Source organism: Theropithecus gelada, chromosome 2 (assembly GCF_003255815.1).
Source record: "Theropithecus gelada isolate Dixy chromosome 2, Tgel_1.0, whole genome shotgun sequence".
NCBI classification, from domain to species: domain Eukaryota; kingdom Metazoa; phylum Chordata; class Mammalia; order Primates; family Cercopithecidae; genus Theropithecus; species Theropithecus gelada.
Window position 1 is genome coordinate 34,321,040 of NC_037669.1, and position 18,226 is coordinate 34,339,265.

The following is an 18,226-nucleotide window of genomic DNA, read 5'->3' on the forward strand; positions in this document are numbered from 1 at the left end:
ATTAAACTAAAGAGCTTCTGCACAGCAAAAGAAACTACCATCAGAGTGAACAGGCAACCTACAGAATGGGAGAAAATTTTTGCAATCTACTCATCTGACAAAGGGCTAATATCCAGAACCTACAAAGAACTCCAACAAATTTACAAGAAAAAAACAAACAACCCCATCAAAAAGTGGGCAAAGGATATGAATAGACATTTCTCAAAAGAAGACATTCATACAGCCAACAAACACATGAAAAAATGCTCATCATCACTGGCCATCAGAGAAATGCAAATCAAAACCACAATGAGATACCATCTCACACCAGTTAGAATGGCGATCATTCAAAAGTCAGGAAACAACAGGTGCTGGAGAGGATGTGGAGAAATAGGAACACTTTTACACTGTTGGTGGGATTGTAAACTAGTTCAACCATTATGGAAAACAGTATGGCGATTCCTCAAGGATCTAGAACTAGATGTACCATATGACCCAGCCATCCCATTACTGGGTATATACCCAAAGGATTATAAATTATGCTGCTATAAAGACACATGCACACGTATGTTTATTGCAGCACTATTCACAATAGCAAAGACTTGGAATCAACCCAAATGTCCATCAGTGACAGATTGGATTAAGAAAATGTGGCACATATACACCATGGAATACTATGCAGCCATAAAAAAGGATGAGTTTGCGTCCTTTGTAGGGACATGGATGCAGCTGGAAACCATCATTCTTAGCAAACTATCACAAGAACAGAAAACCAAACACCGCATGTTCTCACTCATAGGTGGGAACTGAACAATGAGATCACTTGGACTCAGGAAGGGGAACATCACACACCGGGGCCTATCATGGGGAGGGGGGAGGGGGGAGGGATTGCATTGGGAGTTATACCTGATGTAAATGACGAGTTGATGGGTGCAGCACACCAACATGGCACAAGTATACATATGTAACAAACCTGCACGTTATGCACATGTACCCTACAACTTAAAGTATAATAATAAATAAATAAATAAATAAATAAATAAATAAATAAAATAAGAAAAAATTATTTTAAAAATTGTTAGGATAATTTAAATGTTCAAAGTATATGACATCTATCCTCTGCTTAGTGTTCAGAGATTACTGAGGGTAAGGAACTGAGTGAATATTTGTGAAGTAGTAATTCTTGCAAAACATTGTTTCTCAATAAAAAGAAGAGAAAGCAATGTTGAGAAGTAGAGAAAGAACCAGTATAATATAATTACTGCTTCACTGGGCTTGGGTAGTGCCTTCAAATTCCTTTCGCATATATTTACCATTCCAATTGCCCTGTGAAATGGAAGATCTAATTCCTTCTCACTCTGCCTATTTAATTGCAGAGTCTCCCTTAACACTGGGTTTTCTCAGTCTATAATGGGCTAGGAATTCTTGTATCATAAAAATATTCGTTACTCCACTTTTGAGTTACTTATCCATTATTTCTTTTTAAAACATTAAAACTTTTTTAAAAAGTACTTTGTAATAGTTGCTTTCCCATTTATCCTATGTTTGCTCTTGAACCCCTCTTTATGGTATTTTTTGTGACACATCTGATTCTGCCTTCTTGACAACAATCAGGAGGCTAGTAATCCCAAAACCCAAGGTAATCTTTTCCTAGGTCTCTCCTCCTCGCTGGTGTCTGTGCCACCTGATACTGACCGCTGACCCTTCCTCTCTCTGATGGTCTCTCTGCACTATCCTGGTTTTTCTCCCATCTCTTAGACCCCTCTTTTCTTTTCCTCTATTTATGCATTCTTCATTCTCTTGCTTATCACTCATGTAAATATTTCCCAAGGTTTTGCTTTCCCTTTTTCTCTCAACAAAGACCTTTTGATGTTTACTCCCATATCTATGGCTTATAGTGTGGCCTTTTGGCCAAAGGGTTTGCTAGTCCTAATCTCAAGCATTCCTGCTGTGCCCCAGGACCCTGTTTGTAACTCAGTGTTAGTTGTCTCCACTGGGAACACCTATGGTAGCTCATACTCAGCACTATATAAAATGGAACTCTATTCGATTCCTTTAAATGCTTTTCATCTTTCCTTGATATCTTGGAGTTATCTTTGATAACTGCCTTTGTTGTAACTAACACTCAGCTCCCAGAGCTGTCTACCCTCATCCACAAAATGTGTTGCACCTGGATCCTCCCCATTCCTCCTGTTACCGCCCCCTTCAGGTCACCAATAGTATGAAACACTGACAGTGCTGTCTGGACCCTCTCCTTCCTCCAGTTGCTCCTTCTCACAACCAGGCTGCCAAATTAGATCTTCCCAAAGTCTTGCTCATGGCAGGCCCCACTTAATACCCTTCCACAGCTCTGTAGCAGAGTGCAAACCCCTCATACCTAGTCCTAATGCTTCATTTCCAGTCTTTCAAAAGAATTCAAAAGGAGCCATCTCTAATAAACCTAACTAGATATTACTGTTACCTGGATTAAAATATACTTTACAAACTTTCTAAATTCTCAAATGCTCGTGATGTGAGGACATGTATTGTTTTAAGATTTGGTGGCGGTGTGTGTTTTTCTCCACCTTTGTGTCCTCACAGAACTCACTGTAGTGACAGGCACAAAAGATATATTCTATACATACTCACTGAGTGAGGGAATCAATGCTCTGGTGGGTCTGTGTGTATGGGGACATATCTTTAACCATTCTGCATGGAAGTTGTTTGTGAATGTTATTTGATCTTCTCTACAAGACTCTAAGTCTCTGAGCCTAGGACTCCAGTTTATAAAACTGCATCCTGCACAATACTTAGCCTGTGGTCCTCCACATTGAAAGCATCCACTATATTGATGGATGAATAGTGCTGACTCTCTTCTGTTCAGAAAACATAAGTTTTTCCAGAAGCAGACTTAGTAACAGGCAGCATAAATGGTGGGAGAAAGAGCAGGGTTCTGTTTCTGACTCTGTCACTCATTATGCTGGGAAACTTTTGTTATGACACTTGCATTATTTGGGCCTCAGTTTTCTCATGTGTACAATAGTGGGTATAGACCAGGTAACCTTTAATCTTGCAGCGCTGATAAAAAGTTACAACTGGTACACATTCCTCAGAGAGAACAAATGATTCAGAGGCAGAAGAAAAGCAAAAAAGAAACTGCCCCCCCCCACAAAAAAAAAATAAAGCATTCTGCTGATGAAGTAATAAGGTACGTGATTATGGTACCTAGTGTGAGGTGACTGGTGGAAAGATCCGACTTGAAATTTCCTTAAAGCAAGAAGTCCTTAAAGAATCCTCACGCCTGCTCTCAATCAATCGTAAATATTCCAACTCGAAGGGCAGTAGTGCATGTGGCCTCTTTTATTGTAACTAAGGATGTGAGAAGTCTTCACAGAGATGGAGAAGCACTAATTTTATATAATGAAATTTGCCCTGAGCAGAGGAAGCACACACGAAACTGTCACTAGCAGCTGTAGATAAGAATTAAAGATGTATTCCTGCATGGGATGAGATGGCAAGATGAAGAACAGAACCCTGAAAATCAGCAGTGGGTCCTAACAATTACATGCAGACAATCATATCTATGCACTGTTTGGGAGAGCAATATGACACAGTGTAACTTGAGCCAATGGGCATTGAGACCAGACCTGCCAAGGGACCTGGGAGGATTTCATAAGAGGATAGACTGTTAGAGTCTGGAGGGGCCACAAGTCGATGACACAGTTCCAGCATGACACCTGTAGGTGACTCTGGCTCCATGAATGAACTTCTCTCAATAATTAGTTATTCTGAGCCAGGTGTGGTGGCTCATGCCTATAATCCCAGCACTTTGGCAGGCCGAGGCAGATGGATCGCTTGAGCTCAGGATTCCAGAGCAACCTGGGCAACATGATAAAACCTCATCTCTACAAAACAAACAAACAAACAAACAAACAAACCCCAAAAAACTAGCTGGATGTGGTGGCGCGCATCTGTGTTCCTAGCTACTCAGGAGGCTGGGTGGGAGGACTGCTTGAGCCCGGGAGGCAGAAGTGGCAGTGAGCTGAGATTGCACCACTGTACTCCAGCCTGGGCAACAGAGCTAGACCTTGTTTAAACAAAAAAGAAAAAGAAAAAGAAAATTTATTTTGTGATTTACTGATCAAAATCATCATTAGGACCTTCAGAATACTTTTTTTTTTTCCTTGAGACTGAGTCTTGCTCTGTCACCAGGCTAGAGTGCAGTGGCACGATCTCAGCTCACTGCAACCTCCACCTCCCGGGTTCAAGCAATTCTACCTTAGCCTCCCAAGTAGCTGGGATTAGAGGCATGTGCCACCACACCAAACTAATTTTTCTACTGTTAGTAGAGACAGGGTTTCACCTTTTGGTCAGGATGGTCTCGATCTCTTGACCTCATGATCTGCCCACCTTGGTCTCTCAAAGCGCAGGGATTACAGGTGTGAGCCACCACGCCCGGCCCCCTCGGAATACTTTCTTACTTCGACTGGCTATGTGGAAGGAAGGGTGCGCTTTTGCCTATTAGAAAATAAGTAAGTGTCTTGCTTTATTATATATTTGGAAAGCAAATGTCTCTAAAATGGACATAGGATTTAGCTGAGCTGAATTATAACAACAGACAATGTTACCCAAAAACAAATTTTCCCATGATTAATATGAGGCAAAGAATAAGAAGGCCTCAGTGTCATAACTGAACTGTTCTGTTTTCTGAAAACTCTGCGTTCTCTTTATGCCTCTATGGTTTTGCTTCTTTCTGTTCCTTCTGCCTGGAATGCCATTACTTCTGCCTTCTACTTTACAAATGCCCACTCCTTTATGATCCAGTTTAATGTCATTTTTGGTGTGGAGCTCTTTCCACTGCAACAGGCTCTTTCCTCGGGGGCTCTGTAGCATTTTGTGCATACTGGAACACTTTAATTCTGCATTTGTATTTACCCCATTATGTTCCAAAGTGTGGGGATGGGGTCTTATTCCTATCTTCATCCCTAATCTTAGCTGAGGACTTGGTGCAGAAGGAGGATCTGATAATGTTTGATCAATGACTGAATTAATGACTAAAGGAATGAAGGAATGAATGAATGACTACCAGAAATTACTGCATTAAGTGACTATGGGAGAAATCCAATTAAATTGGTATTGTAGGGAAATGACAAGTTTTGTAAAAAGAGGGCCAATTTTAAAGATAGAGGTAGATTTAGATACAAAGTTTGAAGACCTGTGCTTTTTAAAAATAAGTGTGTCCCCAAATATACAAAGTGGAAACTCTGGGAAGTTAGAGCAAATAAAAAAAAAGAACTGGCCTTCCAATGTGTAAGTGCTGAACTAAGCACTAAAATCTCTAAATAAAGGGTATAAAAGGTAACGAAAAAATTCTGAAGAGATTATATATCAATGAACTAAGAGGCAGAAAGGTGACTTTTTAAAAAGGGAAAGACTATCTTTGTATGACATGAAATCCACATTTGACAGATTACTTGGCAATGAAATGGCAGAAAAACAGTTTAAATGAAAAGATAAATCTATAGTTCCTTACAGGACATAGAATAAAGCAGAATGCAGGACACTCTGGGGGCAACGAGAGCACTTAGTTATACCAAAGATGCTCTATTACTGCTTAACTGATACGGAATTTATTAGAAAATTAATAACAAGCCATTGGATAGTGACTGTCTGTGGTTGTTATTCCATTCCATTTTGGCTATATTTTCTCTGCAAATTAGTGTGACCCTAAAATGTTTTCAGGATTGTCCAACTTGTCCTAAATTCCATAAATAAACTCTTTCAGAGGATGCTGTTTTTTGCCATGTCTCTATTACGGTTCTTCACAGATGGACCATTTTTGTCCTTCCAAAGTCTAAGAATAACTCTTTCAGTTATCAAGACATACCAAAATCCAGTTCAGCTGCTCCTGTGGGATTCCAGTTAGTTTAGACACATCTGCTGAGATACATGCATCTGAATCCAAATGAAGCTTTTGTTTGATTATACATTTTGAACATTTATGGAGGTTTTCTAGGGCCAAAATGTTTTTCATTTTTTGGCACACCAAACAGAGATCTTCAGTTATAAACACTGCCTTCTGAGCACCTCCAACAGAAATCCAATCTTTTCATGTGAACAGGTGCCTCAGGAAGTTTTTGGAAGGTTTTACACTGAATCAGCTTTCCGATTGGAAACTTTCTGAACATGCAGTCAAATTTGCCAAAGAGACCTTCAAACTTGCTTGAGCAGTTTTCACTCATACAGACATACATTCACACACAGAGACAGCCCAAGTAAAAGCAAATCAGAGCCCTGTAAAACTGAAGTATGTTTCTAAAAGGTTAAATATCATACGCAACCAAACTGAACAAAAAGAAATACACAGCAGGTGACAGAATGAACAGATAGCAAGAGGTTCTTCATTGAGCGTGTCTCCCTTAAAGCCTTACCTAGAGTTTAAGCTATACATCCTTTTAGAAAAGTTTTTTATCTCATTTGGTTTCAAATATATACTCAAGCATTTGCATTTTTAAACACGGCACCATAGAGTATTGCTACTAACTCCTTTCACTCACAAACCCGTTCAAACAGTTATTTTGAAACACTTCCTTCTCTAACACAAATGGGTAAACCAGATTTAAACATAAAGGAAGAAACAAAATTACTCTTTAAGTCAGAGGTTCTTTAGCAAAGTCCTCATCTTACCTGATTTCCTATAACTTTTACTTTCCAGTTTGAATACAGCATAGACTAAAAAGTTGTTATAGAGTAAAACAACTTTTTAAGCCTTATGCCTATAAGTTTTTACAGAGTAAAATCACTCCCCCAGTGGGCATGCCTGGAATTCAAGAGGAAATCTGCTTTCAAGTTGTTCTTATGGCCCTGAACCAGATGCTGTAAGGTGGCCAGAAACCTTTGTCTACACCCACTTAGCAGATTTCTGGCTCGTTATCAGGGACTAAAAGGTTTATTCGCAGAAATGAATAATTTCCTTCAAAATATCCCTTACCCTATTTACATGCTCGCATATTCCTTCCATTTTGTTTTCCCCCTACAGCTTTACTAAGGGAATTAATTATCTGGAAGAACGGGAACATACAGTAAGTACATCTGAGTTACAGGATGAGACACAGTATGTCATCTATTAGGCCTGGCTAAGACCAGCAGCTGATGCTAAATGGGAAGGAACATGCACCAAATGTTTTTTAATCACAAAGTTAGTAATTAATTGCTCTTTAAAATACATTTTATGCTTCTTTCTGTCTGTGTACATGAAATGCACATTTATTACATGCCAAAAATTACAACATTATGGTTTAAATGTGACTGGCACGGAAGTCCGGAAATCAGAGCTAATGTTCCCACAGCAACTTTAATTCTGTCCGTGTGCACATGTAGAGCTATAATAGTCTTCCGTTTCAGGATAATACGTATAGATGGTTTTGGGAGGGAAGCTAAAGACCCATATCCTCAACTGTAGTTACAGGAAAAAATCAAAGGATAAAAGCTGTGCTCCTTTCCACATACGTGGATAAAAACAATGTCCCCACACCCAGTGTTGTGTAATCAGGGAATGAAAGAATCTGCTGTGATGCCAGCACTCAAGGGGACAGTTTCTGTTGCTGTGGGAACCTGAACTTTGCATTTCCTGACTTTGGGGTAATTAAAATGTCAGCCTTAATGTGGCATTAATGGAGTTTGCCATAAAAATCCTCTGTTTTGTTCTCTAAAAAATTGCTTAAAAGTTCAAAATGAGCCAAATGTACTAAAAATTTTAATCACAGAGACTCGGGTGGGTGAAGCAAATGGTTGGGAGGGGGAGGCCAAGGAAGGCGGATGGCAAGAGTTGGAAAAGGAAGAGCCCACTGGCCTCTGTGAGTGTCCAGCCCCAGCAGAGTGATGCTACAGAGCTAAAGTTAAACCCACCCACACAACAGTTTGGAAATGTGTAAAGGTTCAATGAAAAATAAATAAAAACTGTTCAAGCGTAAGTGCATCTTGGCAAGGACACAAAAAATGAGACAGTCTGATGAGGCCGGTGTAAAACATGGGAAGGTGAGTCACCACGGATATCAGCTCGCAACAAAAGAAAGACATCAGAATAGGTGGATCTACAGCAGAAGTAGGGAGGACGGCCACAGGGAGGAAAATCACTTCTTTCAATGGGAGCCTTATTTGGGGGAAAACAAAATGGAAGAAATATGCAAGTAAAAGTTCTGGTCGCGTCTATCACATGTATATGACTGTGATGTGCTACAGCTTGATAGCTGTCAAGAAAGGTTTTTCATATGGAGAGCTTCGTCTGCTTTACTGACTTGGTTTAGTTCTGCTTAAGCATTTAAAGGGAGCACTTGGCTCAGCTCATACTCAGCCTGTTTAGTGGGGAACTGCTCTATCAAACACCTAGGGTGTTTTTTACCCTTCAGATTCCATAACTCATCTTAATGCCTTCCATTATCACCATGTGAATTTGCTTACCATTAGATTTTTAGCAATGGTGAAGAGATGATAAGCTAGGGGGTAATGGGGGAATACTGTTAAAAGGAAATTGTGTTAGTAGGTGCACTGCAAAGCAACATACATTTTAGCAGCAATATTAACCTCATCATCTCACAACAGAAAGCATATCTCAACTATATTTCTTCTTGTTTTGAATACTACTGGGATCTTTTGCAAAATTTGAAGAGGCTCAGGAAGTCAAATAGCCAACTGAGAATTTAGGGGGTCAGACTTGTCATCTTTGCTGGAAAACACAGCCCGTGTCCTTCATATGCAAAAAAGATGGTGGGTTACCCAACCATGTCAGTTCACATGCAGAGCTGACTTTTCTTTTGTGGGGATGCTTTATCCATCATGTTTTACAACCCAGTCACCAATATGAGTAGTTGCACATTTTCAAGATGCCTGTTCAGAGCCAGGAATGCCATCTTTGGGCTCAGAACAGAGAATTCCAATAAGAAATGCTCTCACAATGAGAGTAAATCCATAAACACCCCTCAGTACCCAAATGAGTTTAACCACAAGCGAGTCTTTCCTCTACCTGGGTGTCAATTTTCTCAGTTTTCTCATCTGTAAATTGGGAAGGATCATACTGACAGGAAATGGGCATTAAAACATGACTAAGAATAATTTTGCTAAACACATGACAAATAAAAAGGTGCTATAAAAATTCAGGCACTTGTGAAAGCTTGGAACACTACACACTGGTGGAATGTTTCTGAAGTTAAAGAGACTAACAAGTCAAGGGCACTATTTTTAAATGCCCCAAATCTGTTAGTTCTAAATAGGAACTGAATATTTTACCTTAAAGAAATTAGGCTTTTAAATTAATCTATGGTAAGAATGACATTTGAAAGTAAAAAAAAAAAAAAAAAAATCCTCTTGAATGCAAGAAGAGCATCCAAAAATTTTAACAGCTTAAAATAAACCTTTTTCCTGTCTTCTCTCAAGCAATCTCCAAATGGACAGATTTCTGTGAATCTTTCCTAAAAACAATTTTCTTCTAAGTGTAGGCTCAAATCAGGACAAACTACAATCCAAATATATTTGGAGGAAAGTATAATCAATTTAAACAACAGGTTGGAACAGAGAAGACTTACACATCTTAATGGCAAAATCAAACTGTCTAAAAACAGCTGGAGATCAAGTTTCTCCTCCTGGTTTGTTCTTCCAACTGAGCTCACATCCATTGGCTTTCCCAGGGCCACCAAGTAGATGTATGGTGACACCACACTTGCGCTGTTCCTTAAACTTAGTTCATGCCAATGCTAAGGCCTGGCCAGAGGATGCTTATGATAAAGCACAGTGAGTGAAGCCCAGTGCTTTTTCTATTCAGCAAAACATTCATTTTTGCTGCAACAGAAGATTTCTGGGCTAAGGCAATTCTATGTAATCCACACCCATAAGGTGCGGCAGAAAGCCAGGTAATGAAGACTTGCGTGTAGAAACTCCAGGCCCTTCACTACAGGAACAGGCGATTTTCCTGGTGGGAAGGGACAGTGTGCACATGCCTATTGGGCACTGTGCCAGGGTACTTTCCAATTCTTTCTGTCATTACTATTACGCTGGAGATTGCCAGGCAAGAAGGTCCAAGGATGTGACGATTAGGACGGTCCTCAGGACACAGTCCCTGCTTCTGCCCCCTGGTTTCTCTACAGAAGCCGCAACTTCGACTGTTCAAATCACATAGGCCACAGAGATTTGGCTCATGTTACTTCCCTTTTCATTTTCTAGTGACAGTTAGAATATGGTCTTAGCCCAACCTTAAGTAGGACAAGCTCTCTTCACCCCAACACTGCCCCCAGGTCATTTCCCTCTCTTTGGAGATTATCATGATGAAGCAAGTGGAGAATGGAATCTCCTGGACCAATCTGTCTCTTGCCTTCTTTGCAGAATGTTATATTTGTTCTGTCAGAAAAATAACAATAAAAGATTTAGAATCTCATTTCCTAATAATTTTTGTCTTTGTGGACAAAATTTTATTTTTGAAATAAAACTCTGTGGGTCTTATGTTACTCATTTTAAAGAAGAATATGCCAGTTACTTGCATGTTACCAGACATCCTTTATGGAGATCAGTTCAGAAGAGTTGTTGGGCATCTTAACACTAAAAGGAATATTCTTTTGGATTCGACTCCAAAGTTATTTCATTCCTTTCCATTGTCAACACACATGTTTCTTTTTCTCTGAAGTATTGGGTTACATTTCAGAAAAAGAAAAAAATCTCCTAAACGTGATTTATCAACTTGCTTAAAATAGAACTAGAAGAAGTGACTCCCAGATTAGTGGGAAGATGGCAAAAATAAACAGCAAAGAAGTGATTTCAATAGCGACGATCTCATTAAGCTGCCCATTTCCAAATTTAGCCCTTAGGCAGTTTTTTTAATTAAAAAATATTTTTAACCTGGATTCTCATTGGCTGTGTGAAGTCTGGGTGGCTTCTGAATTCTTGGAAGCCATTCTCTTTTCTTCTGTAAATTTATGCTATCCTTTAACCACTTCAAAATAAATTAAAAACTGGAAAGACAGAAATTCAGCCAAGCTACATGAGACTCCAATAACTAATGCAAATCTGACTTGTGTTATGTAATTTCAAAATGGATGTTTCCTTGTGTCTAACTGGCCTTCTGAGGTCCATGTTTGGCTGTTCAATTTAGTAATTATGGAAGTGCCATTATCCAGATCAAGAATAAATGAATACCAGCAACAAAACTTCTTTTTCTAAGTTAGTGCTATGAAAAGAACGTGGTTTATGTAATTAATTAGCCTTTTAAGGCCAAATGGCATGTCACCTGGCTTTTAAATATACTCTAGCTTTGAAAACATAGAGATGTTGGCTGAATGAAAATGGTGGCACGTTACTTTTGGCTGCCTGAGAAGACCAAATGCAAACGGCTTGCTCTCAAAGTAAAAAAGCCAGAACCCAGGGGAGAAGCACTACTCCGCACTGCGAAGACACCATCACCTTAGTGGTGTACTCACAATCAGATGACCCGGTGTGAGCGTGAGAGTTTGTCAGTGAATGTGTTGAGTGGATGAGGGCTGGGTCTGGAGACAAAACAGCTTCAAAGTTCAGGCAGGGAAGGCCCGGCTTGGCGCTGGATCCACCCGGCTGAGTAATCTCATTCTCCTCAGATGCCTTCTGGTTTTCAGCTGTCTTGGGTTTCTTCCTGAAAATAAACAAAGGGCCCTTTGAAGGAACTGACTGCATATTTGGGAAAAGGCATTTTTAGAATCTGTTAAAGATAACTTGATTTTTTTTTTCTGAAGGGGGATGGGAGGGAGTCCAGTATGTCCCTTGTTTTAAAACAAGCTGATTCTTGTTTTTTTTCCCTCCAGTAATGGCCTAACTGGGAACACATGAAAGCATATGGGCCAAGCAAACAGCACCACATTTGGACTCTGTTGGCTGCATAAAAAGACCCTGTCCCAGAACTTTAGACAGCTTGAGCTACGTATGGCTGACATTATCCAAGAAAGCATCCCTCTTCCCCCCTTAGGAGTTTTAACATGGTCTGGAAAAATACTAGTGGAAGTTTTACCGTTCTAGCATTTGTCAGGAAGCTTAGAGACAGGACTCGTGGAGTAATGGGAGGAGCACTGGACTGGGAGTCAGGAGACTTGAGCTACGGTACTAGCTGTGCCTCTAACTTGCTGTGTGGCCTTGGGCACCTCACTTCACCTCTCTGGGCTTCAGTTTCCTCATCTGTAAAATAAAGGGCTTGGATTAGAAGGCCTTAAAGGTTCCTTCCAACTTTAAATTTCTACTCATGGAATACATTATGGAACATTCAACTTTCTTGCTCTTACTTAGATTTTATCTTAAATAAATTTCAAATCACAATTTAAATTTGCAGCCTGTACAGACGAGAGGGTAGTGATGGGAGGTTTCTGTGACAGTAGCAAGTGAAAAGTGAAAAGAAGAGCTTAGATTCTAGTAGCTGAAGAGGGGAAGGTGTCATGCAGAGATTTTTCTACTCCAACTCTTTATTCATCCTACGTCTAAGATTTTTGATTTGGTGCATCGTCCTGGAGTTTAGGGTATGACTGTGTGTTTGGGAAACGAGGAAGAGAAGGGTGAAGGGAATTAGAAAGTAATTGTTACTAATTGTTATATGGGGTCAGGAATAGGAAGTAAAACAGCACAGCTATCAGTCAGCTCAGGTCTGCTCTCCCCAGGACAATGCAACTGATATGAAATTAACAAATACTTAGCTTATACTGCTCGTACCCTAGACTACAGCCAAACTGGATTATTATTAATAGTTTCTGAACATTTCTCCAATTCCCTTGGATTTGTGTCTTTTTCTATCATTATGTGGACAGTGACCAGAAAAAGCATTTCTTTTATTTGTAGAAGACTATGTGTGGTACAGAATTTGTTGTAAGTAGATTTGTTTCCATGTTTCCCTTGTTTCTATGAGCATGGTAATGGACTTGTTATGCAGGATATTTTGTATTTAAATTTGTTGTGCTGGGTAGTTAAATCTGCCCTCGCAGAATATGGTGTTATGATTAGTATGCTGTGTTTTCAGTCCAACAGGTTGTGAAATAAAATCTGTTTCTTCAGAGGGCAGGAGGCAGAGATGGCATGATAAAGATTAGAATAGAAGAGAGGCTTTCAGACATCTTTTTCAGTATGGAGGAAGCCAATAGAAGAGAAGCAACAAATTATAAGACCTTATCAATTGTTTTTTGAATGGTGACTATGGGAGTAACCCCCCAATCTTGAGTGTCTACATGGACCCTGAAGGAGCTGGTATTCTGGTTTTCAGTCTAAAGATGTAGCCAAGATCGAAGTTGCTAAAGCCCAACTCCTTTACTATAACCAATGCTTTCTCTGAGGTCCATATCTCTATCACTGTTGTCTACCATCAGGTTGGAAACCTCAGCATCACTATACACCTTCCTCTGCCTTAAAGTCAATTCATCAATAAGTTCTTATAGTTCTGCTTCCTTCGTATTTTTTTTCACATCTGTGTTTCCATTCCAATTTCAATGCAATCACCTTACTGCTTTTTATCTAGTCGATTGTTTACTAACTGGCTCTCCATCCTCCTTCACTCCTCTAGTCCTGTTTCTTTGCATTCACTAAATCTAAGATGACTACATTAGCCTGACACTCAAGGTTGGTTCCGTATCTCCTCTAACTTTTCTCGTGTGTCCTATATATTGGCCATACTGGACCCTCAGATTTCTTGAATATCCTCCAGAATATCCTGGGAGTCTACATTCTGGGGTCTACATCTTTGCTCAAGTTTTCTCTTGCTTTGAATATCCCGTATTTCATCGCTGCCCTGTTGAAATCATACTTATTATCCTTCATACTTATTAAATGGTGTCTTCATCTTGTAACTGTCTTGATTCCTCTCTGCCAGATAGGACTTCATTCCAAACACTGAATTCCTCCCTAGGTCTTTCTCTGAAACGCCTATGCTCTTTTTTTTTTTTTTTAATCTTATTTCACTCACTCAATTTTATTTCAATAATGGCTATTTATGTGCATATCCCTCTTGTGAGACTGTAAGCTCTCTGAAGGTAAGGAAATGTCTTACTTATTTTTGTATTCCTTGTGTTCATCTATTCTTTCCTTCTTCCTTCTCTCCTGTCATGCATTCATTTACATATTCATTTTACAAATATTTATGATGTCCCCATGATGTGCCAACATGGGCTAAAGAATAAAACAGGCTTGGATCCTTCCCTCCCAGAGTTTACTGCCTTGTCTATACTATTAAGCAGTGTAGCTTAGACAAAGCTGTCATTCAATAATTGACTGTGGACAGAATGAAAGGAAGCTGAAATTAAAGTGTATTTTAAGAATAGTCATAGTCTGAATCCCAATGAAGTTTCCTACTTTTTATGCAGCAAGGTAGCAAAACTACCTGACTGGCTGCTTTTGCTTTAAGTCTATGAGGGGCATTTAATAAGAGCAGGACTATTTTGCTCAGTAAGGCTACGCTGGCCCTCACGATTCATTTAAATATAGCGACAAAACAGTAATGACATATGTCACCTAGCAGAAAAAAATGTTTATTTTTGATATTCGTAGATAGGGCCTAGGATACTTTCAGATGTGTACTTCAGAAAATTAAGAAAGCTTTCTTTCAAACATAAAGACATAGCAAAACCACCAATATATTACTCTTTTATTTTTAACACTGCAAAAATTATATTGTTCTTCATATCAATGCCCTTGTTTCTTTCCCTAGATTCGCTCTTGCTTCCTGACTGACATCTTGTACCATATCCTCCTGTTGCCTCAATGATCACTTTGGGAGAATATTCATAGCACAGAGGCATTGGAGCTACCTCTATAAACAGGAAATGTTAAAAACTCAACCTTTTTGGCTTACCCCCTTATTTGTCTTATGTCACTTTACTTGCCTTTATACCACTGGGCTGTTTCCCAACTGTCCAGATAACAGAGAACTGCTCACCATCCTCAGAGGCAATTCATGTCCTATCTCACCCTTTCTAATGGTTCTCTGGACTCCTTTTTCTGGAGCTGAGAAACCCTAAAATATAGCACTCGTTTATGCCTAGACATGCACAGGTGCTGTGAATTGACCCCATTTTTGCAGTTCATAGTTTATTAAGGAGGAAAGAATAAGTCCTGTCATAATTAGTTGAAAATACATTTTGAGGCTCTGTAAAAAGAATTATAAACATGGCACATCTGAGGGCAAGTCTTTTCAAGCCTCTGTGGCGATGCACTATTCCCTGGAGCCTTTAGAGGGCAGCAGCACACTGGCTGACTCCAGCGGATTTCAGAGAGGCAAACTCCCGACCAGAACCTTCCTCCTGGTCACCATGCCAAAGGTTGATTTGCCAGGCTCTGGCCTCTCAGTCTCTCTTTTCAGTTCTCGTTCTCATTCTCCTCTCTCTCTCTCTTCTCTCTCTCTCCCCTCCCACCCCTTTCCTCCTCTCTCTCTCTATTAAAATTATACACTCTGATGAAGTCGCTCCTCAACCGGAAAATGAAAGCTCCAATGAAAAAGTTAGACAAGCCAACAACAACAAAGAAAGAAACCAGGGAAAAAGGGAAAGGGGGCTGGTGGCAGGGAAGGACTTAAGAATAAGAAAAGGGCAGATGTTTCGTAAATATATGCAAAGTAAAACTGGGTGTACCCTGAACACTTCCACAGAGAAACAGACCAATCATTGTGCACTTCCTCCCGCCACACTGGTGGAGCTCTGCATTCAAAAAAAGAAAAAAAAAAAAAAAAAAAAAAAAAAAAAAAAAGCGTGGCCGCAGGCACCCGCCTTTCAACGGTCAGTTCTGACATTGTGACTGAACATCTCTCAATTGTCCAAAGAGAACAAAAACATTTTCATCTCCTCACTGCAAACATTTCTGTTATGAGAAAAGGCTGCTTCAAGAACTGGGAGTGTGTTCTAAGGAGAGTGGCGGCTGAGTTAGCCAGCAGAGCCTTCTGGTTTTTAACTCTCATTGTGCTGGCCCCAGTAAGAAGTTTTAGGCTGAAACATAGCAGTGAGTAAGGCTGTGGAGGATGTTGGCTCTTTCCTAACTAGACCATATTGTATGTGGAAAGAAATATGCATTAAAACATATTGATGATATGGTAGGTATTAAGCATGTTAAATGCATGGAAATTAACCAGATCGGCGGCATTTGATGTATATATTTCACACTCTTTTGCACATATTGCACACATACAGTGATGGCAATGCTTTCTGCAACATATGGAAAAATAAATATTTTATCTGTGTGAGCTCTTAGCAGTCTCCAGGGTGTTGAGAGGAGAGCGCTCTCTTCTTTCACCCTATCCCAATTTTCTCTCTTCACTGGGCTCCCACCCTTTCCTGCACGTTAATGTGTCTTTTACTTATCAGCTTGGTCTTTTCCTATCTGATAAGTAATATGTCTGTTACTTATCAGATAGGAAAAAATTAGTTGGAACCTCCTATTGGCTCATGATAATTTAGACCAGTGATGCCTCCCCCAGTCTTGCTGGAGTCGTAACCATTTCCCTACTCTTTTCCCCAGCAATGCATTAAATAGGCTTAGTATCTGGGCAGGAGGGAAAGGGTAGGTGGCAACAAACCACCCCAACAAGGGTGGTAGCGGAACTGTGCTCCACTACCTATTAGCTCTATGCCCTAGGTAGATTACTCCGCATCTCTGAGCCTCATTTTCTTCATCTGTAAGATGGGAATAACAATACCTACCACTTAGGGTTATTGTGAGGAACAAATGAGATAAGCCATGTAAAGTGATTTGCCTTGTGCTGGCACATGGTAAGGGCTCAATAATGGTAGTTCCTCTCATAGGGATTGTTAGTTCTGTGACTTTCATAATGTTAGTTTTAAGAAGACATTTCCGGGCCGGGCGTGGTAGCTCATGCCTGTAATCCCAGCACTTTGGGAAGTCGAGGCGGGCAGATCATGAGGTCAAGTGATTGAGACCATCCTGGCCAATATCGTGAAACCCCGTCTCTACTAAAAATACAAAAATTAGCTGCGCATGGTGGCATGTGCCTGTAGTCCCAACTACTCAGGAGGCTGAGGCAGGAGAATTACATGAACCCGGGAGTGCAGAGGTTGCAGTGAGCCGAGAGCGTGCCACTGCATTCCAGCCTGGTGACAGAGCAAAAAATAAAAAATAAAAAACAAGAAAGAAAAAAACAAGAAGACATTTCCTTCCCTCATTTCAGTAATCTGTTTAGACATCTAGATTTTGGGCAGGGGCAAATGGATTGCTATTGTAGCAAAGGCAGAAACAATGTTAGGACAAGCTATCTCTTCCTCAACACTTTGATCTCACTGTGTACCTCCTGACATCTCCTTTCTGCTCACATGTTTGTCATTGCTGTGGCTACGCTATACCATGAGCTCCTTGAAGCTGAGGGTTGAGCAAGCTGCACTTAGCCTATAGAAGCCCATCAAGCCTGAGCATTGATACCAACCTATGGGACTCTGGCTTATCATGTTTTCTTACAATTTATCATTTCTCTACCTGGTCTGATGTCCTCACATCAATTTAAGATATTTTTGTGATTAAACACATTTTATTTTCTCAATCTTTTTTTTTTTAACCTTGGCAGGGCTGATTTACAATTTTTTTCAGTATAATTTCCTCCTAACTGTATCAGTCAGGATCCTGGCAAAAACAGATGGCACATGCAAAGTTTTTTGCTAAAGAGGGTTTAATGAAAAAACTGTATTTGGAGGTGAAGATGAGGTTCAGGGACCTCAAGGGAGATAGCACCAGGTACTAGCAATAGTGGAGACTGCCAGGTACTAGCAGTAGTGGAAAGCTTTAAACCATTTAAACTGAAGGGGCAAGTAAAATGGTGATGAATTCTGAGTCCAGCCAGAATTGGAGTTGGGAAGGAGGGCTGAACTAATACATTCCTTGACCTATCTCTTCTCCCACTTTCACATCTCCTGCTGATGTTGCCTTTTGGCCAAATTCAAAAGGAAGTCCAAGGACAAGAGAGCCTGAGTAATGGAGTCCAGAAGGCCAGTCTTCTGGGTCACATATCTGGGCAACGAATGGTTCTGCATTATTTTGGGGGGGGGGGTAGAATGGGGTGACAAGACTAATCAACATATGTGTTCTCTCTTATACTTTCAATTATACTTTCTGGAAGAAGGACAGAACAAAATAAAATCAGTTCTCTCTTAGCTTACATGTACCTATTATGTTGAATTGCCATTCATAGATCAAGAAAAGAGAATGTAAGCTCAGCTGAGCAGGGATTTTTGTTTGTTTTGCTTGCTGCCATATACCTAGTTCCTGGAACAGTGTCTGGCACATAGTA

General features: G+C 40.1%; 1 protein-coding gene across 3 annotated transcripts in view; it reads right to left on the minus strand.

The window, feature by feature from the left end:
* Positions 1-18,226, minus strand: part of ZBTB20 (zinc finger and BTB domain containing 20) — a 293,026-nt gene that overhangs the window by 32,374 nt on the left and 242,426 nt on the right. For 2 of the 3 annotated variants that reach the window (XM_025375061.1, XM_025375060.1), the window contains exon 4: positions 11,421-11,608. Coding sequence is in view for 1 of the 3 variants with exons in the window: in XM_025375059.1 (XP_025230844.1) it covers positions 11,421-11,608; positions 11,981-11,991 (199 nt within the window). In the remaining 2 variants the exon portion in view is untranslated. Of the gene's footprint in view, positions 1-11,420; positions 11,609-11,980; positions 12,145-14,825; positions 14,853-18,226 lie in introns of those variants that run through there. The other variant, XM_025375059.1, reaches the window with a different exon arrangement.